The 26412-nt window shown below is 37.6% G+C and overlaps 1 protein-coding gene across 10 annotated transcripts in view; it reads right to left on the reverse strand.

Moving 5' to 3' along the window:
* Positions 1 to 4350: 4350 nt before the first annotated feature.
* Positions 4351 to 26412, reverse strand: part of magi1b (membrane associated guanylate kinase, WW and PDZ domain containing 1b) — a 189774-nt gene continuing 167712 nt past the window's right edge. For 6 of the 10 annotated variants that reach the window (XM_069189345.1, XM_015347121.2, XM_069189349.1 and 3 more), the window contains 10 exons: positions 25767 to 26055; positions 21991 to 22082; positions 21164 to 21356; positions 19325 to 19621; positions 16111 to 16314; positions 12926 to 13019; positions 12647 to 12734; positions 11880 to 12023; positions 11198 to 11336; positions 4351 to 7593 (listed from right to left, as the gene is read on the reverse strand). In XM_069189345.1, the coding sequence (XP_069045446.1) occupies positions 6449 to 7593; positions 11198 to 11336; positions 11880 to 12023; positions 12647 to 12734; positions 12926 to 13019; positions 16111 to 16314; positions 19325 to 19621; positions 21164 to 21356; positions 21991 to 22082; positions 25767 to 26055 (2685 nt within the window). In that variant the 3' untranslated portion in view covers positions 4351 to 6448. The other 4 variants (XM_069189350.1, XM_069189344.1, XM_069189348.1 and 1 more) reach the window with 4 other exon arrangements.

Raw genomic sequence — 26412 nt, forward strand, 5'->3', positions numbered from 1 at the left:
TTTGAAAGGAAAGACCACAGAGTGATAATTGTAAGAATCACCTCAGAGGGAAGAATATTTAATGGCACATTTCATAGGCCTGTTCCCAGACTCCTCTTGTGCATATTCTCTAGAAAGACTACAACCTGTGCAACATCCCAATATGCAGCAATGATGTAATGTAATGTTGTAATTAAAAATCCTTCCATTCTTTGTGGTTTTGATTAATAGTTTTCATGCTTGTGGTTATATAAAAATTTATATATTTTTTTGTCCTTGTATTCTGTGAGAATGACATTGAGGTTTATATTGATAATGTGCTTTACTACTTGCTTTATCCACATATTGTATAAGACATATTTGAAAACTTAATATTCATAAGCATACATTTTTCAAATACTTGTTTTCAGAAAAATTGAATTTTCCATGTTTTTAAGAAATGCGCTTTTATTTCAGGAAGCATGGCGCTTGAATCTTTTGTTAAACCTAACATTTGTGTAATATTAATCAGTGGTTTCAAAAGCTTATTATAACTACTCCTGAACTAGCTAATTTTAATTTAGGGAATAAATCTAGGACTACTTCTAAACATTTTCCATTAACAAGGCTTTCAGTTCTGAAGTCTGACTTCAATCATGTACTTAGCAGTTATCATACAATACTAAGAAGACCTAGCATGTACTGTATATAGCATTTTATATACAGTACATCTTCAGAAATTTGTGCAAGGATACGTAGTAATGTAGAATTTATGTTGAACAATAATGAGCAGAATTAGATAACAGTTTTCCTCTACCTATACATTTGACGTTTCAAAACACAGCAAAATTGTATCCAGCACAGAATAAACACATACAATTCCTCTTTTTCCTTGTGGCAGAAGGTTACTTAATTGCACTTACTAGATTGTAAAATAGACTATTTCCCCAGCCCTGTTTACAGCACCAAAGACTCATCTATTTCCCACAAACAACTGTGTTTCTCAAGGGTAGGTGGATAAATTAGCATATCAGCATATCCGTGCTCAGCTTCCTCCTTCCCACTCACCTGAAATCAGTCCAATTAAAATTCTAGGGGTTATCTTGGCACATCCTCGTCAAGCATGTTCATAAATTACAGAAATGTTCTCATCTGAAAATGGTAAATTACATATAATCTGTTACATTACAACTCGTTATAAGTATATGATATATATTTATGCATGTGATATATAAAATCAGCATTTAACACACATAAATTCACCTAGGAATAAAATTAAGGAATGTACTTAGTGAAATTTCTGTAAGTGCCTGCTATCTCAGCTGGAGAGCATGATAAACATGAGGGTTGTGAATAATTAGGATTGCAATGTAATTAAAGCTTGCCTGTTTTCTGAACAAAAAATGTTCTCACTTTCATTGGAGTTCTTACAACAGCGTTTTGGCAGAACACAAGAAAATGTAGCTACTGCTACAGCAAAGCAGGTTATAAACGACAAGGGGTAAGTGCCTTTAAAAGAGATTAATCGCTCATATCAGTAGTCTGCAGGGTTATGCAGTTCACTACTCCATTCCAGTAGGTGACTAATGAGAAGGCTTTTGAAGTAAAGCAAATGTGAGTGCATGAATTTCCAATGAAAAAACTATCCTAAGGTTAAATTGCTAATGAAATCTAGAACATTCTAAATTTTACTCATTTAAATTCATTTCATTTATATCTAGTTTTCCTAAGACAATTGCTTGAGATGGCTAGTCAAAAAATAGAGTGACATCTAAATTATTCACTAGCCTGTAAAAAAAGAAAATTGAAAAATACCATTCAGTCCTTGTGTATCCAGTAGAATGGGTTACTATGTTTGAAGCTGATCTTGCTTATAATGTAATTTCATATTGGCTCTGGACTTGCAACAGCAAGAGCCTTGTAGCGGAGAGGCAATAACACAATTTAAGGTTTTTATTTCAATACCTAGGTTTTTACTTAGTATTATGACCTGTGAAAACACAGTGTCCGAACCAAGTGATGAAGTGAGCATTCCTTTCTGGTTGTGTATGCATTGAAATGGAGCAATGAGATTTGTAAAGTAATGTGTTTAGACAGTTGTATTTCTTCCTCCTTTTAAAACATGGCTGTATTCTCATTCTTATTGTCCTGGCACCAAAAGTAATTACATAAGTTGGCTCAAAAAAAAATAATCTGCTTGTTTTTGTTGATGTCAGTTTAATTAGCCTTCAAATTGAATTCTGATTACTGCATGAATACACACCCAGCTGCCTAAAAATATTAGGAAAAGGATATGGAGTGGGAAAGGAGTGGTAACCAGCTTCTGCATGCAAGCAGCCCCGGAACAAACCTTCACCGTAAAACATCCTGGACTTGGGCAAGCACTTAAGACAGTTTAGCACGTTCTCTGCAATGTTTCTAAATATTTGCAGCCCATTCCTGTCCAGTGCTTCTAGCAGGATTAAACGTGTGATGAGGATGATGGGTGTGCTGCACAGAGCTGCCTGTACCAGATTTCATTGGTTTTCAACAATATGCAGATCTGAGGATTGCCCTGGCTTGAGAAGATGTTAACCCGTCTCATTCCCCTCAAAATAACCAGCTTCACCTGGTTAGATTGTACTAGGGGTTCATTATATGGGTACTGACTGCATGTTGGTTTCGGTCTGTTAGCTCTTGAAAAATAGATTTTTCAGAGAGCAAAGGAGAATGACCCAACTGGAGAAGACAATTGGTCACATGACATTTACAAACCAAGGAAGCAGAAGCTTCCAGTGTGACTGCAGTGTGATACCTAGTACAAAAGAAGAGTCTTTCTGAGGAAAGTGAAAAAGAAGAGGCAGTAGATGTAAGTTCCAGAGCTGCAAGTTTTCCTTGGAAAAGGATTTTGAATTAAGGTTTTGGTTTGTTGAGTGGGAGTTTTTGGAGGCTAGGAGCTAGGAGAGACACTGAAACAAGTATAGACAGGGCTGAAAAAGAAGCTTTACTTTCATTTAGTCTGTTTTGTGGTATTTCTTTTTGCACTGTATGGATAAAGGTGAACATTTTTAAACATGACAGATACATTTAAATGTGTTTTCCAAGGCTGGCTATGCTACCCTGCCCCCGATTGCTCCATATCATCTAGCATTAGACTTCCAAGGCAATGCAGATACAGCAGTTGGACTGAGAACAGATTAAATAAAGAGAAAAGGGGAGTACAAGCAAATGAGAAATACTCAGATTAGAGTGCTATAAGGAGCAGAGTATTGCAGGAATTTTTATTAGGACTGTGTATTAATTGTATAAAAACAATATATATATAATTGCACAAACACAAGCTTCTCCAATTTGTGTGACAGGGACTTGCAAAACTGACATTCTGTGGGACTACAGTGACCTCTGTTACTCATTCAATTACACCATGTAAGGAAAACCAGTGTTCTCAAGGCACTAATTTATTCTCTGAGATAACGATGTTAATTTTTTAAAAAGGTGCACCATGGATTATTTTCAAACTCTTTTTTGGGAGGTAAACCATGCCACTACAAAGCCTCAAATAAAAAAAATGTCTGCTGAATTCTGAATGAGCTTTTATTTTCTCTAGATTTTCATTTCAGATTTGCTAACACAGCTGAATAGAATGTAGTGACAGACTATGTGTTGGATAAATAACAGGAACCATAGGCATTTTTCACCCCAAGGGCCTTTATGTGCCCCAGATTGATGAAGTTGTTTTCTGCAGGACAAGCTGTATCACAGGCCTGTAATCTGGAATGCATTCAGCAGCATGTCTCTTAGTCCCAGACCTTAATGTGCCCCTCAGATAAAGTGAATTTGTATGTAAAGCCATACTGCAAAGGATCAATTGGGTTATCTGTTTTGACACCTTTTTTCATTTACTCAGCTCAGGGCTGTTCTTATTAAATTCTGACTCCCACCATCCATCTCTTTCTTGCACTTCGATACCTCAAGTGATTCTGATTTTAATGTTTAGTTATAAGATTTATAATTAGACTGAGCACAAGAAAAATGGGATTCAGATCCTTTCAGAGATAAAGGCAGGTCAAGTTCATATACCAAGAACAACAGTTTGCTTGCTTTAATTGTGACAAGGTCTTGTGCATTGGTAACAAACTGCCAGATAGCTGACCTTATTAAATCTCTTTTCTGTTGGGCTCTGGACACTCTCTGTGGTCAATTATCTATTTGGTAATGACCAGACTGCAGACTTTTGCCTCATTGGTGTTGCACTGTAGGTACCTTCATTAACCTTGCTGCTAAATATACAGTTATATTAATGATGTTATAATAATGATGCTGATGTGGAGCCTATTTTTTGGGGGAAAGCCTGTTTTAATAAAAAAGCAGGTTTTTAAAATCTGTTTTGCCGAAATGTGACACACTCGTGAATTTGTATGGAAAACTTTATTTGATAATAAAAATAGCATTCACAGACTTCTTTTTTTGTCGCTACATATACATTGTGATCCGTTTCAAGGAAAGAAGCTCGTACGGGGTAAATCCACATCTACTTGTACTTAGACTAATGTTATGTATAGCCTTATGCATCAAATAAAGCTATGAACAATGTAGTATTTATATATGCATAGTGTTTTATAAAAAAGATTGGCCCATATACTGCTTTTCATCAACACATAAGATAGCATTATGTCTATAGCACATTGCAAGAAATAATGCTTAAAGAACAGACTGCATACAAGTGCTTTATAATACACAGGCAGGCCCACCATGAAGAAAAATTCAAACCAACAAAAAGCTTCAGATTTACTTATATAGTCTTCCATTTTAAAACTGCTTTACATACCTGATTCAGTATACATTAAAATATTTCCCATGAATCATGTGTTCCATTTCAGAAATATAAACACTTAATCACATTCCTCACAGCTAAGGTTTATCATAAATTCTCTTTTATACAAGAAAAAGGCAACATTTTATTTTTTTTTCCCCAACAGGCTCTATTAATTACATATTAAATTCTGTACACAGGATGGTTGGCCATTAAACTTTGTTACAGTACCATGGCAACAACAGTGATAAAACTTGCAATGCTTTTGTTGTTTTTTTCATGGAAAAATGTGAAACATTACACATATACACACTAATGCACTGTAAAGCAGCAGTTTACTGTAGTGGTCTGACAGTAATGGCAAACATTATGGCTCAGCGAGGCAGTTAGCAATCATTTTCTCAATTTGGTACCACAACAGACCTTGACCACACAACACTAAGATGTAGCTTGTCATTTATAACTCAAAGATGTTTCACTGATCGTTCTAGATAAAGTTGCATTGAGGCATTGCAACCAGAAGTTCTGTTTTAAGTTAATTTCTTTTGTTGTCCTCGGAAACAACCGTTTTACCATCTTACTTCAGTGCATTTTTAAAGTCATTAACAACATTAACTGGGAAAAGACTTTCCGTTTTTTTTATCTCCAGAACAAAAGCACTTCATTAGGGTTTTATCTTTAAAGGCTCAGGAAATGGCAGTACATTCTGCAAAAGAGATCAGAAACATAATCCTGGTACTGCTCTTTTTTCCCCACTATAGCATAAACATCCGACCATTACTTTCTTATAATCAGTAGGCTTCTTTTCAAAACAAATTCAGGATGGAAACAGCCTATTTTTTTTGTTTGTGTCTTCTTGGAAATAGTTTCAGTATAAAAGAAGAGCTCCCAACCTACTTTAAGGGGATATTTCCATTTTTTTGTGTCTTCGTTGCTGGAAGATAAGACAGACACTACTGCAGTTCTCTCAACAGTAGCATACAGCAGTACAGAGCGAAGAGTGAATGAAAGAGGTAACATTTACTTATGTGACTGTGAATCACCACTGCCCCTTAAATCTAAAATGTGCTAATTTCTGTGCTGAATTTATATAAATATTAGACATCATTTTCAAGAGGATAAATCAAATATATTATTTTAATTTTTCCTTCATTCCTTTAAAATGAACACTTCTGAATATACATATACCGCAAACTGCCAAAAACTATATAAACCAAAGCAGGATTGTGCTATATTGTGATCAGATAGCTAGAAAACAGTGGCACTGATAAGGACAAAAAAGTAGCCAAAACCATTCAGTTTTAAGACATGCGTATGACATATCTGTGCACCAGAGGTCAGAAAGAGTCTGGCGCATATAAGGGTTCTCTGGAAAAAGAAGGAATTTGTATTCATCTAACAACTGCAAAAAAACCTCTTTCATCATTTAAAAAATGTCACTGTGATACTGTTAGGCACATAATCGTTTTTTCTTGTAATTGTTCGGTAAAATTTTGAATAAAGCATATATGCAAAATAAAACAAAGAATGCATTTTTCAGATTGTACTTCTGCTGTAAATGTTGGTAATTTTTGAATCTCTGGGAACACAAGAAACTCAAATCAATAATTTAATATCTTCAAAAGTCCAGGTTCCACTTCTTCCAGGGCAGACGGGCTGGGGTTGTGAGGAGAAATGTGGCACAACCACGACATGAGATCAGATGCTGAGGTCATTGTGGCTCTCTCTGTAGGGCCTTCTCTTAGGCTCAGGGAGTGGTCTGGAACCTCTGCTTGTGTTGGACTTCAATGTGTTGTACTCCTTGACTCTGGGCAGGACCTGGTCATCTCTGTAACTTCTGTCAGGCGATGGGTCTCTCATTAAATTTTCATTTTTGTAATGTCTTTCAGGTGACCTGTCTCTCAGGAATTTTTCCTCTCTGTCACTCCTGTCAAGAGACTTGTCCCTTACAAAATTTTCGCTCTGGTATTTTCTTTCAGGTGACCTTCCTCTTGAGGGGGTTTCCTTTTTGTAGTTTCTTTCTGGCGACATGGCTCTCGTCAAGGTTTCGTTCTTGGAGCTTCTTTCCGGTGACCTGGTTTTCCACATATTCTCACTTCTGTTGTTTCTTTCTGGAGACCTGCCTCTTAAAAACACCTCCTTCTTGTAATTCCCTTCAGGTGATGCATCTCTCCCAAAGTTTTCCTCCCTGGAGTTTCTCTCAGGTGACCAGTCCCTCTGGCTCTCCAGAGAGTGTTCTCGTCTTCGGTCCATGGACTTTGCTCTCCTCCTGTCAGGAGAAGAATCCTGCCTCCTCTCTGGTGATCGCCTGGAGTCCCCATATCTGTCCAGGGACCTCCTTTCTCGGGAAGGGGATAACACTCTCCTCCTCTCCGGCGATCTTTCCTGCCTCCTGTCGAAGGTGTTGTCAACACTCTTGGCTCCACTTCGTCTCTTGTCAGGAGAACGGTGTCTCCTGTGGTGCGAGTGGTGCTCAGTCTTCCTCTTCCCGGGACTCTCATCCTTCTTTGTGCCCTTCTGTGGCTTGGCTGTTCCGTTTTCTTCGGATCTCCTCCCATGGCGCCTGTGCCCACCCCTGTGTTCGGGAGACCGGTGTCTTCGATGCGTGTGGCTCTTGTAGTTTCCATGACTGGTCCATGTGTGGTGGTGATTGGAGTATCTGCCATGCTCCCTGCTGCCCGCAGGATCCCTCATCCTCTTGTCCTCATTTTGTGATGATTTGTGAAGATCTGGTGGATAACTGGACTCCGATGATGGGTGAAATCGACTGTTGTGTGGCAAGGTTTTCACTTCCGAAACATTTTGTGAACCTGCGGTGGTACTGTTCCTGTCATTGCTGGCGTCTGTAACATACATAAAGAGTAAGGGGTTTTGTCACATATGAGCACTTGTCATTGTTCAATGCTTTCTTTATGCACTGATACACACTACTGAGATGTTAACATTTTTAGAAGCCAGTTTCCAGATTAAGTTCAGCAAATGTTTTAGTTTTTTGTATTATATTTTGACCACAGTATACAGAAAAGTATTAGTTTTAATGAGCCAGAAGCAAAATGCAAGAGCGTCTGTGAAACGGCCAAAGCTGCTAACAAAAATACAAGTAACTTACAAGATTTTCTATCTCAGTTAAAGATTTTTGAGTTTCACTTGATTTTATCTATGCAGTCGGAAACATTATCACCCTTAGGGGTATACGTGTTCAAATTTAAGTTTTATGAATGCAGCACATTTTTTTTAAGTTTTCAACTTCTGATTGTCAGTCAAAGATATTCTAAACCCTTTGATTAGCCTCTTTTAACTTGCAACAGAATACAGTGTGCAAGTATAATGCAAAGGTACATCACTTTTTTCTTAAACTGAAATAAATAGTATATTTAGTGTCTATTTGAGTTCATGAGCATTAAAATGACATTAGATACTGCTTTTTTAAATTTACAACAGCTTGACTTAAATGCATGATACACATTTCTAGGCTAGGATCAATTTTATTTGTTTAGATTTTTTTTTAAAGAAGAACACATTTTCTTTTCCTTATTTTAGTGTTATGTTTAAAACCTTTATTTCAAGTTTTATGTACTACTTATGCTATTAGTGAAATAATGTATGAACAGAAAAATAATTTAATTACATATTATAATGTAATTTCAGCAAATAACATTTTGACAATAATGTGTTTACTTAAATGTCCTTCTTTCAATGCATACGGTGCTAGAACTAGGCCATGGTTTATTATTTCAGAAAGAGCAGTTACATTCATTTTCAATGGAAAAAATGATTTTGTCATTTTCATGAAGTATTCTTGATAGAGCGCCTGTCTGTGTATATATTTTTTTGAGGTTAAGTGGATTAAAATGACTTATTTAATCACAGCCACCATCATAGGAAATCCTTTCTAAAAATTCACGGAATCCTGATCTGAATGTGTTTTTATGAAATACACTGAAGCAAGTAAGTGCCTGGCTTTACAGATAAACACAATGATCAATCCCTCTGGACTGTTTTCCTCTAATGACCTTGCCATAAAATATACCAATTTTGTTCACATATTAAAGGTACAAAAATCCATTAAAGACATGCAATTAACTGTATTTAGAGTGTGTATTGGACTTGCTCTTTCATAATTGTGAAACAGTACCAATCATTTAAAAAACATTCTATTGCTTAAATCTCTGCTTTGGAGCCCAGTGACTATTTAGGCAAATGAGAGTATCAATTTAGATCAATATTGACATATCAAGAAAGGGAGAAATTAAAGAAAATGTGATATTTTATATAGCTAAATTTGTGGATTTCATCTTGTAGATTTTCACAAGATTTTACTGTCCTATTTCAATGGCTGCCACGTTTAGATCCCTGTGGTGAGCTTGCGCTGCATAAGTCAAGAGAGGTTTGTTCCTATACATCCTGTGTTAGACATTTTGAATGTGACAGATTATCAGGTGGAATCTCCTTCATACATATGAAAAGGGCTCAGAAGAGCCACTTTAATTTCTGGCTGTAGGTTTAGCAAAAAGAGATTCACACAAGGAAGAAGGCTTGGATGTATAAGATACTATTCAATTTCAGCTCGTTAAGTTTCACGCTTCTGTTATTACCTGTGGATAAAAATCAAATTCGGACTGGAAACAGACCCCAATGTATCCAATTAAGAGAGCGTTAGATGCCACGTAGATCACTGTATTACTAAAGCAGCTTGCGAAAAGGGATTCCAAAACTGTTTTTGTTAAAAAAGGCTGAGAAATATTCAGAAGCACAATGGTAATAGCTAAAACAGCAGAAAGCAAACACAAGAGAGTGTCATAATATTAATGAGGTGAGGAAAGAAAGACAAAAGAAAGAAGAAAAGGTCGCATTTAAAGAGAGGACATTTCCAGAAATTAAATGCGAGGGGTAATGCATGAATCCATTTATCATTGACAGCGCACAGAAAGCCATTACGCAGTACAGTGCGAATTGAATGAATGGATTCATAAGCATGAAGCACAGCACGGGTGACAGTGAATCAGGCCACACCACAGAGAGACCTAATGTACTGATTTCATCTACAAACCGTAGTTTGATTATGGCCCATAAGGTAGAAACAAGGCTCCCCCAGCTTGTCATTTCTCATACATGCAGCGAGATGGGGAGGTATCATCGCTGAAGGAAGATGGAAGAGCCCAGCATAAAGGAAGAAGAGAAACAGAGAAAAAAAAAACAGAAAAAAAGAAAAAAACAGCAGAAGGTTTAGATCCTCCAAATAGAAGAAAGAAGAATTATTCTTTTTTATTATGGAAAAAGGTGTTTATTTTTCAATAGAGCAAGATTGTCCAGGCAATACCCCTTTGACTGAAAAATCCAACATTCACAGAGACCCAAGCAGCAAGACGACCATGTCCCAACAGGCAAAAGAGACACAAGACAAAAGAACATGTGCACAAAACTTAATTCACAATCTACATTTAAAATAAAGAAAAACTGTTTTAGGCAGTCAAGGATTTAAAAAAGTACAAAAAGTTATAAAAATAGACAACCTCACAGACAAGCTATACCGATGTAAGAAAAAAAATCACATCACATTGATAGCCTAATAAATTACAGGAATGGACATTTCAAATGGTAACTAATCCCATATACCACAAAAACAATTTACATGCATTTAGGAATCAAAGGTCTAAAAGGTAAATATAAAATAAAACCCATTTCCATAAATGATACAGAAAAGGGATTTTTGTCCTTTTTTGGTTTACATATAAATCTTAAATAATACTATTATAATTAAGGTCAGATAGCAAAAAAGAATGGTTACATTAGGGATTAGTTGACCTTCAAGTTTGGCAGATTTCTAGAAAAATTACAGCAGGTGACAAGTTACTCAATGGTAGTGAAGATGACCTATGTGGAAAAAAAGAAATACAGTATTGCAATTTCCCTTTGAACGAGTATAGAGTATAAGGATGGGTTGTGTTTATTTTTTCATTTAAATTAAACTCAAATTCAGTAGTTGACATTTCAATAAATACTATAAATATGTGAATTAGGTGTTGCTTATTATCAAAGTAAAGCACCACAAAGTATTTCAGAACTGTCTAGGCCATGAAATGCAATAAATCAAGTTGTGCAACCTGGAAAATGCCTTTCAGTACGTTTCACGAAATGCAAATTGACGAGTACTACAACTTGAAAAAGTAGAAGCTCTCACAGGGAATTTGGTTCTTCATTTAGCCTATGGCACAGTAGACATCGTGCCTCTTGCACCTCTGTAACCAGTTGGCACTCTGATTCCTCCTTATACTTTATCCCAGCTCAGGAAATCTAGCACAGGACAAGACTATGGACAACTCAGAACCCACTCTGTAGCAACTACAGGGCTTGGTGTGGAGAAAAGAGAATTTCCCAGTTTAGATCCCGACAGATTTCATGGAGTGATGGCAGGGGAGAAAGGAAGGTTTTCATAGACTGACCCACCATATTCAGGCACAGAGCCATCTCCACGTTTCAGAACCATGTGGACTCTGCGGCCCCCATTTTTAATCAGTTCTATTGCGCGGGAATGTTTCATGTTTTTTGTGGTTTCTCCATTGATCTCCAGGATCTCGTCGCCAACCTGTTACAAAAGGCACAGCACAAAGAACAGGGCACATTAAGAGCAGAATAAATAAAACAAAACACTAACACTAAGAAAGAGCAGGAATAGGCATAGCCTTTGTATAAGATTTTTTAAAGATACTTTGCATCTTTTTAGGAAAGGATGCTAGTCACAATTAAGAGCAGCAACTACAAGATATCCAGATTTAATAACAAACACGTTTACAACACATTTAAGTATCCTGCTAATAATTCACAGAAGGAAAGGGCATGAACATTTTTTGCTGTTGTTGTACAGATAATTTAGTTTTTCATTTCTAGCTGGTAAATCTCCAATATTATGATATTTCTCCTTACAGTTTTTGCAAAGAACAGTGTGTCAGAATCAGTCTTCCTTAACAGTCACCATCAATAAAGTGACATAACTATCCTTAGGGCAGTAGACTGAAGAGACACAAGGATCGTTCTCTGTGCTATTGCATTAAACTAGGTCACAACCAGAAAGCAGTGAAACCAGTACACCAGCTGAAGGAAGCTGGAAGATACGTGAAGGAAAGCATACCCTCATTTTCCCATTGCGAACTGCAGCACCATCTTCAGCTAACCGCAGGACATAGAGATCCATGTTATATTCTCGGCCACCACGCAGGCTGAACCCAAAACCCTTGGAGTCCCTTTCAAGATCAACAGAGTAAATTTCTGTATCCTTGAAAAGAAAAACAAAAACAAAAACCAAACTCATTGGAGTACAATGACTTGGAAAAGACAAGAAAAGTAATGACAAACCCCTCCTGGCCAGAAATCCTTACAGGAAATTGTTTCTTTTTCTTGACAGTTGACACCACTGAGCGAAGATGCACATAATCAATAGAACTGAAGTACTGTGAAGTCTAAGGGATAATTTATGCAGACAGAACATTGTAAGGGAGCTAAAAGGGGGCTTCGACTAATATTGTCTGAAACATGATTTTGTGTAATATTGTTAATGAAATTGACAATTTGTTCCCCATGATTTTAAAAACAGATTAAAAAATACTTTAAATTGTTACACTGAAATGTTTTTTACTTAAAAAACCAAGCTGCATATGCATTACATTTATATTTAAAACAGCTTTTTAAAAATTTGGTTTTAAATACAAAATGTGAACTGAAAACATACTACGGCCTACTGTAATTTGTGCTTTACAAACAAGTGCTGATGGCTGGTTCAAACAGCAGTGTATTGTCACTTAGTAATTCAACAGCACTACATCACCTACCAGTAGACCAGCATTAGAACAGCCCCACAAAACAAAAAAAGTGTAAAAACTATTAATAAATTACATTTACCTGGGCTTGAGATTGTGCTGTAGCTGTGGTTGGAGGTTGGGGGGGTTTAAATTCAAACAGAGTGTCCTGTTTTGGTTTTGAGTTGTTCCTGCAAAGAAAAATGACTTTCCTGGTTAAAACTGTGCGTAATGAGCTAATATAATAAGTTGTTACAAAATAAGCACCAATGTGGAAAGGGGTACAGGGGAAAACTCAAAAGCATGGTCAATATTTCTGAAAGGGAGGAGGAAAACTGCCAATGGTCTTTGCCCAGTAATAGGCCTCCCTCCACCTGCTTACCTTGTCTCTGGTGCAGCCTGTTGCTGAGGTGTATGTGTGGTGGTTATGGTGGCAATCTTCTCCGCATTAGTCAAGAGAGACGCATTGGAGGACTCTGAGGAAAAACATGTGGGTTCTAAGGATAAGAGTCATCTTGAGCATGTTTAATTTTGCAAAAGTAAAATAAAATCTCTTTTTTAGCCTCTGCATACAGCACATCTTTATTTAACTGTCACACCGTATTTTGATATGGCTAAATCATGCTGTCAATTCACACAAGCAGTTTCTTGCAGAAAAGTCAAGTAATAAACAGCAGTAAAAAAGCGCTCTTTTACCTTAAGAGAAACACAGTTAAAGTGGAGGCAAAGATCTGTGTATACTAAGAGCACAAGAATTTGAACCAATCAAGTCTGATTGCTTTATGGCACTTTTTCGGTCTTCTCAACTTCAGCAACAAACATGCAAATTATGAGGAAGATATATTCGAACACACATTCTTTTTCCAGTGTCTGTTCCCTTGTAGCCTTTCCAGATTCATAATATGTAGCAGTATACTAAAAAACTTTTAAATGTAGTTTTTGAAACATCATAAACACGAAAAAAAAATGCTAAGCTATGTTAACATTAATATTAACTAACATTAACATAGATAATATGCAAAAACATTAGAAGTAAAAAGAAGATATTAAGTTTGCAGAAATGTATATTCAGGTCAGTCATTTGTCACTAGGTGTAAAATTATGGTGGCACCATAGCACATTCTTTTTTTAAAGCACTGCATCTTTTGAGACTGGAATGCAAGCCTTTTCTCACAAAATAAGTTGTATGTTTCTGTACGAATGTGACACTAGGGAGTTAGAATCCCTAAATATTTAACCAGGGATTTCATGAAATCCCTAAATGTTTCAGTAAATATGTGATATCCCTTGTTAGACATTTAGACTACGGTTTCTTACAAAGCATATATCATTTTGAGTGCTAATTTTCTTGTTTGTTCCATAGTTGGGGAAGCAAATAAATATTTCCTTCTCTCCTGGAAATCACACCCAAGAACAGAAAACTGATGATGGATACGAATCGATCTTCTTCTAAATAGAATTCACTGCCACTAGATACAGTATGTGAACATTTACAGAAATCAATCCAATAAGCATGCTGCATGCTTTCTTTTTCCCTGTGACTAAAAAACTCAGAATACAACTCAAGAAAACTCTTTAAACTAAAATCTTTATTTCTTTTCAGTGACCAAGAATAATAAAGCTTTTGTTTGCCAGAAACTTAAATAAGGAATCTGGGTTCAATGTCATATCTATAAATTGTCCTTTACTTTTTTTTAAAGAAGCACATTGTAAATTGTCAGCTGTAACACATATATTGTCAGAAACATACAAACTTATTCTATGAATTATGAAACAATTAATTATGCAAAATTGAATATTATCTTGAGCCCTACAAGGACTTCATATGCATCTCAACATTTACTTTATACATGCTTAAAAAAAGTTAGACGTTTGCATAGACAGGTTGGCTTTCTGTTACTGTGAAAGGGCTAGAATAATTTCACATTCTAATAATTTCTAACTGCTTTCTCATGAAAAACACTAGATCCCTGAAAGACACTGCTTGTAAGATATATACAGTATATACTGTACACTAGTTTCACAGTTCAAGTTAACTAAATTGTGCTAAAGAAGCCATTATATACTGTATGCAAAGCATAATCACAAGCATTGTGAAACAGCCCTACAATTCTTATTCTCAGCTATAACTTATTACACTTAGCTCAGAATATGTCAATTTTGCTATTCTCTGAAAACAGTCAATTAAAACAATCAAAATTTGGGTTACAGATTTTTTTAGCCCTTGTACTACAAAATCACAGGGGTGATTTCTCATTGTATGAGATTCTCTCTCATACAATCCAAAAACAGTGTAATATCAGACTTGGTCTTTTTTTTATTACAAGCTCTCAGGGAAAATAAATAAAAAGGAATCAGTGATGGTGCATTCCCCTGCAAATGAAATTGCATTAAGCCTTAAGCCTCCGCAACGCAATACACATTATTCATTATATTTTAATGTAAATCCGATTTTTCCTCCAGTAGCCATGCACATCAGCAAAATTCATTAATTTCTAATTTGGTTAGTTCCCTGACAGTGGTACACTCTTCAGTCTAAGAAATGCTCTGCATACAGAAGAGAAAGTAATGCCATTTCAGTATCATAAAAATATATATTTTCTGTGGTGGAGACTGTGCTGCAGTTCATTTATTATCTATTGGTGCATCTATTTTCTTACCAACCAGGCAAAAAAGACGATCTGCCACACTTTGTTTAATAGCTGACTCAAGACTGAATGCTAACTAATTTTAACCTTTTCTGTTTAGCTTAATTAAGCTACAATCACTCGAAACTCTAGAGCATTTAGTCTTAGAACTAAAGTAGAGTTCATGTGAACTTTGCAAAGGCTGCTGTTTTCATAGGCCCAGAACATCTATGGCTAGTGACAGGTTAAAACAATGTTCTTCTTTTCTAATTCATGAAACACACAATATGTAGTGGAGTGACTCATGGCTTTCAGTTCAGATATGTACAGCCATTTCTGGAAGAGACAAATGACACAAAGGCCTGCAGGAGAGGTAGCAATATCTTTTTCATCTTCAGACTACATTTTCATATTAGTTATTAAAGCTAAAATGACCTTCTTCCTTGCAATTTGTGCTCTTTCCTTCTTTTTAAAAATTTGACAGTTGTAGACTCCCAGAGAAGAACAGAGTGGGAGGCCAGTAGTCCTTATATGATGACTCTCAGATGAGTTCTTCTGGGATGCTATTGTTACATGAAGTCAGTACAAGGCAAGAAAAATCTATGCAACAGACCTGCAGCTCAATATTCTCCCAAGAAGACAGCTTTATTAATTAAGTAGTGAGTTGTTAAATAGTTAATCCTTTCACATCATTTGATGAGAAACATGCATGCTATCCCTTAAGACATGATTAAAAAAAATGTTATTGCATGAACACTCTCCAGTAATGCAGCTCTAACACTCCAGCACTGTGCTTTCGAATGTGTTTAATATCATACTACATAACATATTTCAACTTCATGAAGAGCCAGGTCTTGTAACAATTTTCTATTCTTAGAAACCCCTTAATGCATCACGAGCACTAGTGAGTGATTGAATAAAGTGCAGCAGATAAACTTACCATCTCCTGGAATGATTCTTAAGGTGACAGTATTTCCGGCCTCCTTGATTAAGTTCACAATGTCCGAGTGTGATTTGTTGGTGATGGAACAGCCGTTAACAGCCAGGATCCTATCTCCTACTTTCAGCTTCCCACAGCGGTCCGCTGGGCTTCCCTCGATAATCCGACCTATTTTGTGAGGCATGGCCACACATGCATTTCCAGCTTTGGCATTATTGAGTGTTTGTTGGTGTGATTCACACATTTATATTCAATTAGGGTAAAAAAAAGAGGTAAAGGGGAAAAAGAAAAGGACAGGAAAAGGGAAACAGAAGGTTAAGGGTTAATTACACGAGCCACCAAGCAAATCCCATAGAGGACAGACCCAAACCTGCTTTTGATTAAAGAAAAGTATTGGCCAAGAACATGAAGAGCACCGCGATGGTGCAAAGGAGACCATGTCTTGGATAGATCACTCAAGCTGCGCTCAGCCCATTGAGATCTTTTACTGTTAATATGTATTCTATATAGACACTCACACTCAAACTGTTCTACTGTGAAGTTAGAGATGTCATTCTGTTAAGAGTTTACCAGCATGATGTCATTGAAACAGCCTTTAGCTACTTCACAATCAGTGGGGAAATGCCAACGACTGAGCCACTTAGAAAGTGTTACTAGATGGTTACTAAAAATATTTGCAACGTAATGGATGGGAAAACATTTGACCTTCGTCTCACTGTATAGCACACTATACATTTATCACTACAGCACTGGTTTTTTTTTCCTCTGTAATATAAAAAGATAGCAGTGAATTCCCTTTACAGTTACATACTTTCAAGGGACCAGAGTTAGTTTTTATATGTTGGCTTCAAAAGGAAGGATCTTGGTAAAGTTACCCTTAACCAAGGCACTGCACTGCCCTGACATCTACGGTAGCACCACAATGAGTACAAGTGACAGTGCTCAATGATTTTATTTATAGTGCTTATCTGTGCAGCCCCCAGGCTTTCTCCTTTGACAGTTATATTTATAATAACATCTAAAAATGGGGGATCGTATCATCTTCATTATAAAGCACCAAACAACTGCAGTATGTCATAGCTTTCCTTTCTCAGAGACTGCTTAATACCTCCAGCCCTTTTCATTTTTTTTCCAGAATAGGATCTGCGGAAGTATGTTACATATGAGGCCCTGCATAGAATCTGCCAAATGGAAGTCACAGGTGTTTTTACATTTCTAAGAGAAAAGAGCATTCATACAGATGAAGCAGTGATGCTTTTAATGAAAAATGAATTGACAAGGGAAAACATTTCTTAATTTGGCATATAGAGCTGTTCTAGAAGTCTGACTTGAAATGTTTTGGATGTCATTTCCAAACAGAAGAGATCAATAGATCCTGCTCGGATGAAACTTTAATAGAGCTTTCTTGCCAATGTTTTCTTCTTTGGGCTTCAGCTTCTATTTAATTTAGACCTAATGTGATTTGCTAACACAAAAAAGCCTCCATTGTAACTACACTAAGCTACACCATGCATTTGCTCCTCCTGGGCAAGAATCATCAAGAGCTTGACAGATAGTTACCCAAGACCACAAAAAGTGAAGGTACAGGACTGCCACACAGTAATAGGAATAGACAGGCACTGCACAGTGACAGACAGATGTTCCATGCAGGGTGGTAGGCAGCCACAGAATGTATGAAGCAGCCACACATGTCCAGTGTATTATATTTGCATACCATATCCAGAAGCATTTACATGTAAATCATCACTTAAGAAAGCATTTATGCAGCCAGTCCCACACACCCTGCTCAACAATTAAATCACCCAGGTTTGTAGAAAATCAACAGACCACATAATGGACATTTGAAGTATTCTGTATCTTGTGCAACAATGTGGACACAGCCAGCAAAAGCATACCAGTTCAGGTTCCTGAGGTTCATGAGCTATGAAGGGTTGCTATTTAATCTCTACTGTGCTTCCCTCTTCTCAAAAAGGCTGCATTTTAAACTGAAATATCTTGCAGACAGTGGAGAGACTAACAATGCTTTGTGACACCTCTTTGACTTGAAAATGTTAATATTCTGGTGAGCTCAATACCCATACTATCATAGAATTTACTTAATCATATTTGTTTCCGTATTAGAATACTTCAAAAGTACATTGAATGGATCCGTTAGAGAAGAAAGTGCTTAGCCTGTGTGATAAAGTGCTTTAACACAGTAGACAGAACTGTATTACACATAAAGGATTCCACATTTTCCTATAAATTTGTTTCTTAAGATAATGGGTTTGTAAACTCCGTTTGCACATTAAGTATATAACCACACAAAACATTTTCTAGTAGAAGCTACTTACATTTACTGCAGACTGACTTAATGAATGATGACTGTCACAATATTATAATTCTATCTGGAATATGGTATCAATTATTCTCATGAATAATACATTTGGACATGCTGTGTATTTATGTGTGAATGGGTTATAAATCCATATTCAAGTTATTTATTCAGTTCTCTGGAAATAATAATGTGATCTTCTTTACATGTGATTCACTGCATGTTTTAAAAATGAGAGGTTAATAATGTTAACCATTAGTAGTAGGCATACTCGTTAACAGCGGTGATATTTACTGAAGGGTAACCACTGGTCCATTTTTTAAACATGTTTAAACAGCATGTTAATTGTATGCAACCACTGTTGTTACTTCCCCACTGGTTACCACCCTCCAACCTTTAAAGTGGGATGGTGTCACGGGGCACTCCCAGGAACCTCCTGCTTGTAGCCTGGAAGTTAGGAATCTGCTGAAAACTAAATACCGCAGTTCTGTGGAAGAACTGCAGAGAGGCAGAACTGCCGGCTCCTTCGTTGAGCGCTGAAACTTGGAGTCTTGGAGTCTCCATTTGAACTCGATATTGGACTTGGTACTGGAGGGAATCTGGGGTGACAGAATAAAGTACCTTTTCGCTTGAATGGTGGCCTGAGGATTTTCAGTGCAGCAGATTCCAAACTTCCAAGCTACACACAAAGAGGTTCCTGGTTGGGCCCGTCACGGACGGAAAAAATGAAAGTTCACAATCACAGATATCCAGACTTAACTGATAAAGCAAAGGTGCGGCTGTCAGACAGCTGGATCTACGGATAACCACACTGATGGAGGGCTGTCGCAGACTGTGTGCAGGACCACGCGGCTGGGGGAGGCAGAGGCGGATCGCGAGCGAGAGGGCACGTGAGCTTACCGAATGTGGTTCCCGCCTCGGGCCGGCTGACTGAGGACACGATGACAAACCCGAAGCCCTCATTCTCCCCGCGGCGGATCTCCACGTCGTAGGGCTGCACCGCCGCGCTGACCACTGCGCTGCCGCCGCCCCCGCCGCTGCCGATGCCGCTGGTGCTGCCGCTGCCCGAGCTCACCGTGTTGAGGGAGTTCTGGCTGCCCTGGGGGGTCCTCTTCTCCTCAGTGAGGGAGGGCGCCTGGTTGCTGCTGTGGTGGGAGGAGGCCGGTGAGGCCGGGACATCACCGTCCACTTTGGATACTTTGGAAAAGAGGAAGAAAGATTGTAACTAACTCGCAGCAAAAAGACGGTCCTTCCAAAGGGCTCCTCTTTACTTTGCTCATCCTTAAAAGACAGTCTGCAAAGGGAATAATTCAAGAAAATATATTTTTTCCTCTACCATCTGTATATCTCTTCTATTTCAGTCTTAGATATTTAGTGCTTTTTTCTACAGACATAATTTTCTTCATTCACTTACAACAACACAAACCCACACACTCTTCATTTAGCTAATTCTCATTACTTTGTAGAAGCGGTGCGTAATCTTGGCTAATTCATTCCTCGATAAGAGATTTTGAGGGTTAATAACAGCGCTGAAGTGCAATGCGTCCGCCAAAATCTACGGATATGTTAAACACAAGGGTGAATTTCATTAAAGTGCTGAATTTTAGAAGAAAAGCAATAAAGTGAAATTAATTTGAAAAACATTCACAGCAGGAATGATTTTTTCATAGGATTTATTTATAACTCAAAGGCAGTGTCATAGGGAAGTAATAATACCAGGAATGGCTGCCCAAGGGTTAATGATATAACCAAGTATTATTGTTATTATATATTTCTAGTACCTTTAGAAGAACCTGGGGGGGCATTTTATTACATTTTACTTGAAAAATGACAGGTTTCATTACAAAACCTTGCAAATGTATTCCTCTACATTATGCTTAACTTCAGTCATATAGTTGTGTTTGACCTGAGGGAGTGTCCTTCACCCTGTCTTCAGTGTCACTACCTACTGTGCCAATCAACAATGGACCTCAGAAGACTTCAGCATAGGTTACCCTGTCAGATTTATGGACAATCACCTGAAATGGATTTCCATGGCATTTCAGAAGCTTTTTATAGTTTCACCTCAAAGCTTTGATGGTTTCATCTTCCATGGATTTCAGTTGGTCTGTATATTGAAAATTATATGACAGCCGATAAGACCTTAAGAAGGGTTATAAACATGACAAGGACACCTGTCCTATGTTTATTGGTTGACTTCCAAGAACAACAGCGATCCCTAAAAATGTCCTGAAGCTACTCCTTTAAAGTTGCAGTTAATAGATGGCTTCCATGCAGTAACTCAGACCTGTACTATGGCAGTCCTGTACACAAGACCCTCTTACAGGAATGACGTTTTAAGGAGACTACATAGCATGCTGTACTTGGAAAAGGTTTATGCTGTGTTAAAGTTTCAATTTGTTTAAAAAAGGAAGAGTCCTAATGTTAAGAAGATTAAACAGTAAAAAATGCACTTCTGAAAACTCAGCCTGTCATTATTAACTCCTAAGTGTCATTTGTTAACTCCAAAGTAGAGACCAACACTTAATGTAAGTGTCTTCTATTAACTTTTAAATTAGCTTCTGCTTGCTGACTTCTTTGTTTTATCATTCGGGGAAATAAGTTAGAGTAACAGCAGACATTTCAATCATCATTTTCAACAGAGCTGCATTGTTCACTGAGACCACTTAAGCTCTGTTGTCGTTTTTTTTTTGCCATGGGCCACAGCCATTAACAAAAAGAGATCTGGATCTAGATTACCTCCAAACGCCGTCTTGCGCCTCACAGTCAGGTTGACGTGGCCCTGCTTGGCAGCCTGCTGCATCAGTTGGACAACAAGTTGGTGGGATTTGCCTACAACAGCGGTTCCATCCACACAGATCAGCTCGTCCCCCGATCTTAGCCGTCCATCCTCATCGGCCGCTCCATATTTCACAATATGACCAATATAAATCTGAAGGAGAGAATATTCCATGACAGTAAGATCACTTTTAATTTGTGCTTTTCCAAAATCCTTTTCAGCAAAATTCTCCTTTTTTACAGCCCTTTCCCATTGATTGGCGTGAGCTAAGTGAAAATAATGGTTATGGATAATATACAAAAGAAAACTTCATCATTTTATATAATTTCAATTGGATAAATAATTAAACAGCCTTCTTAAGCACACAAGCACTTTTTTTTATTGAAGACATCCTCTTGCTTTTGGAGACGAAGCTAAGCAGCACAATAGACAAAACTCGTGGGCTTAATTATTTTCTTTCTGCATGTACTTCTTGAGCCGTCAAGAGCTATATGCATCACATCTTAAGAACAAACAAGCCAAGTGCTTTATATATAACTGCTTCTTTCTTTTTTACAGAGTAGATACATGGTTGCAAAGGGATATAAAATGCAACTCTTGCTAGGCTTTCGTCTTCCACAGCCTTTTCTATTAGGCTTAATTGCAGTCAGGAAAGGAGCTCTGATTGAATTGGATCTGGCTGATTTTTACTACTGTCTTGCTTGACGTGATGCACCTGTGGACCCAGTTCCTCTACCAGTCTCTTCTGTTGAGGCAGAATGAATCCTGAAGCAAATGTGTTACTCACAGGTTCTCCTGGCTCGTTGCCACCCAGAATTCGGAACCCAAACCCGGTGTCTTTCCTCCACAGGAAAATGTCCTGCTCTTGATAATCAGGTACTGAAAAGGGGGTAAAAACCATCTGATGAATAATTTGGCAAGGCAATATGTTATTTCACCCCCCATTTTAACAACAAAAGGTAAAACTGTGATCTGCACTTCCTCAACTCTACCCATCCAAAATACATCTCCTGAGAATAACTAGCGCAGTGTTTTGCCATCCCATCTGCATTGTTATTTCAAGTACAAATCCAATGCGTTGTTCCCACAACAGTCAGCAATGGCTAATGTCCTCTGGGGAAAAGCATTTCTAATTGGAGCCACTTTGAAATATAAAATAAAGATTTTGTTTTAAGGCTTAATTTGACAACCACCTCTCCAATGAAACAACATTCTAAGGCAGAGCTGTATAACCCTGATCATTGGACTACACCTGATTCTGTTTTACATCAACTCAGTTACTCAACTGAACCCTCTTCTGAATGAATATTGGGCATACATAAACTTTATAAAAAATGTTTGCACCTCTGAACCCTATGGAAATTTCACATAAAAACCGAAATGTAAAATGTGTGTGTATGAGCTCAACTAGGAACTCGGTTAGAAAAAAAGCCAGAACACAGCCAGGTTTCGAGATCCAGAGCGGCGAGAACCTGCCTGAGAGAAAAAACACATCTTTTTTAGCACTAAGAGCAGTGTCCGCCAATTGTGAATTGCAGCAGCTGCCAGTGTCACAGGTCAGAATTACAAATTTTATATCTATAGTGCCAGTGTCAAAAACTCTTACAGTGTTTAAAAATTGGATTTGACCACATACTCCAGATACGGCAAGCGAGCAGAGAGAGCTACAGGAGAACACTTGTACTGCAGTTCCCATACCGCAGTGGGCGATTTTGCAGCTCTGTGCAAGCTGAAGAGTCAAAAACAATCTGAAGCACTCTTCAGTCAGAGGAATCTTGACTGCAAAAGTGCTGATGAAACAGCAGGTGAAGGAAACAAAGAAAATAAAAAAAATCCTTAGGCTTAAAGCTTTTAACCATAGCAAAGCAATCTTAAATGATATCCGGGATGCATATTGTAACAGATATGGCAAATTAAAAGGCGCCTGAAAATCTGTCTGCTGTTTTCAGAGTTACTTCTTTGCTAATAATTTAGAAAGTGGCTAATTGAATTGTAGGGATTTGATTGAAGTTAATAAACTTCTTCATTGCCATTATGGAACAAAAATGAAAGGAAATCATAGATTGTTTTGCTGCCTTTAGATTATTCTGAATCTGCTGAATTGCAGTCTAGGTTACACTGGAAATGTACACAATATGATTGTTACATAATCAAAATGCTGCAAACATGCTTTGTAATCAATATCTTGGAAGCAGGTTAAAGCATGATTGCAATATCAGTATAGAGTGGGGTTTTTTTTAAGAAAGGAAGACAACGGTCAGTAGTTAGCCTTTCAGGACAAATCAGTGAAGCACACGGCTTCCCTTAAATGGACAAAATGGGAGCTGTAGGGGAGCCCAGCATGTAATTTTCTCAGCAGACCCTGACACTCCAGTGTTTGGCAAAGCTTTCTTCACACCAAATGGTATGATTATTTCACGCTCTATTAGTATCATGCTGCAGTAAGTTTATAACCCAGTGAAAAAAACATTTCTAAAGTGTGGTGTTGCTGCTGGGTCTTCTCGTGAATGTTGCCTCCAATATGTCCTTCACACAGCCCATAATCACTTTATATAAAGTGACCCATTCATACAGGGTCCATATGACATTAGCAGTTGACTCCATTCTTAAAAATGGTATTAGCGGTGTAGCACAGTATGGTTGTCAAGTAAAAAGCAAAAAAGGAAAAACTACAGACAGAGAATTATACCCAAATCAGACAAGATAAGCTTAATGTCTAAATGGAGGAAAAAACAAAAATGCCTTCTGCTTACTCGAGTAGCATTTTTTCCAGTGTGAGTATGTGTTTCTAAATCAATTACAGCACAGCTAGCTTCCAGAGTATTAAACCTGTTTCTTTTGTTCTCATGTGTTAATTGGATTTTTTCCCCCTTAAAACTGGATCTCATTACTGGCATGCAGACTTCGCAAGCAATAGACAAAGTAAAAAAAAAAAGACTTTTAGAGGGAATTAAACTCTTCAGCTACTCTACAGCTATCAGAATACTGAATTGAATTTATATTCTGCAAAAATTGTCCAACTTTACAGTGAGCAGATAGAACAGAACAAGAAATTAGGTTTATGTTCAACTTAGTTTTAATTCCTTTAAGGATGAATCAATGTTGCCTCTTTGAGAGTGTATAAAGTATTTTATACTGTATGTACTGACTTGTTGCACTACACATGAAATATAATTCAGGTTCTCTGGGGTCAGCTATGAATGATATTCTTCTTAATTGGGAGGTTTATAAAGACAGAATAAAAAATCTACCGTCTTTCATCCTCACCATGTCCAGTTAGATACAAATCTGTAGTGAGATTGTAGGTTTCAAAATTAAGTTGTTTATTTTCAATATGTTAACCCATGGAAAGATTAACCACAATTTAACTACCTGAAACCATAACATCTCTTTAGTCTGCATTAGGGTAAAGTTGACTTTTATCTGTGATTTTTAATCTATGGAAGTAATTTTTAAAGAATTATCATTGTTGTTCTGCAATTATGGAAGACATCACTTCTGAATCTAATTCACATTTAATGAAAAAGGTAGTTGTGAAAATAATTCCAGAAAAGCTGCCCCTAAACTTAAAGACCAATAAGAAGATATTTCTAAATCACATGGATTAATACGGGCTATACTTTTTTAGTAAACAGGAGACAGACCAACCCAGTGCAATGAAAACACTCCCATGAACTAAGCTCTGAATACTTTGCTACATACTGTACAAGAACACAAGATAGTTCACTATACTGAAAGAATTTTGATATTTCTATTCTCTGGTACATTGTTCCCAAAGACAGTTCCATTGTCAAGCTATAGATAGGAATACGTTTCAGAGAGAGTTATACAGTGAGATCAATCCATTATAGCACATTAATTATTAGGTTTTGCAACTGCTTGAATTATGTGCATGAACACTGATTCTCCATCTATCAAGCCATGTCTTAAACTTCCTCTGACAATTCAACCAAACCCCACTGCTAGTCATATCAACAGCCTTCTTCACATAGATGAAAGTTTTTGTCTTTTTTTCATAGATGAAAGTTTTTGCAAAAACACACATTGTAGTAAGAATGGATTACATATGTTAAGAAGGTATCATATGCAAAGCGAATTGTTCTACAAAAGAAATTAACGGTATTATGAGAGCTCTCCAACTTGGATGGGCAAGTTTTGTTGCCCACACATAAGGGTAACGAACCACAAAAACCCGAGTGATAAAAGAAACAGCTAAGCTAGAAGTGTTTTGCTTTAAAAAGTATCAGATAAAGACATCAAGTCTTCGTCTTCCTTTAATGCTTACTTCACAAACTGAATTGCTTTACTGAGTGGTCACTGATTTCTGCAAAAAAAAAGTCATTTTTTATTGACTTGACAACATTTCTCATGTGAACATGAAATTCATCATATTAAAAAGATCAAATAAGCTAAGGACGTGAACAGAACAAAAGGACATTAAGATACTGCTTTACCCCTCAAGCACTAGTAGCAAACCAGCTTCTGGGACTATAGACAAAAACTCTCTTTAGAACAGAGAATGGACAACAGGAAGCTAACTACACTACTTCGCAGTATACTTACGCCTACTTTCATACATGCTCCTCGACTGGGCCCAGATTTTAAAGGGATCTGGCTTCTTCTGCGCTGTGCCGTCCCCTGGTTCCTGTGGCAGCTGTATGGGCTGGGGTGGCTGCAGAGGCTGTGGGGGCTGGGGAGGGGGCGCTGCTCCCTCCGTGGCGGTGCTGCTGGAGTAGCTGGGAAGAACGGGGGCGCTGTGAATGGGCGACTCAGTGCGAAGGCTCCGGTGGCTGGAGACGCTGTGCTGGGAGCTGCCCTGGCTGTCTTTTCTCTCAAGTTGTTGTTGCTGCTGCTGCTGGTGGTGTGTGTGTTCGAGGCGCAACAAAGGAAAGCAAGAGCAAAAGGCCATTACTGAACCTGATGGCACTGTGGTTCCGGGCAACCAGACTCCATACAATGACTATATGAACGCACCGATCAACTGGCATTTCTGAAAGCCATGCAGCCACATAGACTCCACATAGCCTAAAATGGCGAAATCAGAAATCATTACTAATGTTTGTGCAGAAGACATCACCTATGTTATCCTAAATAGTATATATCACATGGGAAGAAAAAAAACTCAACAAAATCCAAATAAATAACAATTGTTTGTCTAAGATTTGACTCCGAAAATTGGCAGATGCAAGAAGGCTAAGCATTTATGCGG

This window comes from Lepisosteus oculatus, chromosome 4 (assembly GCF_040954835.1).
Source record: "Lepisosteus oculatus isolate fLepOcu1 chromosome 4, fLepOcu1.hap2, whole genome shotgun sequence".
Taxonomy (NCBI): domain Eukaryota; kingdom Metazoa; phylum Chordata; class Actinopteri; order Semionotiformes; family Lepisosteidae; genus Lepisosteus; species Lepisosteus oculatus.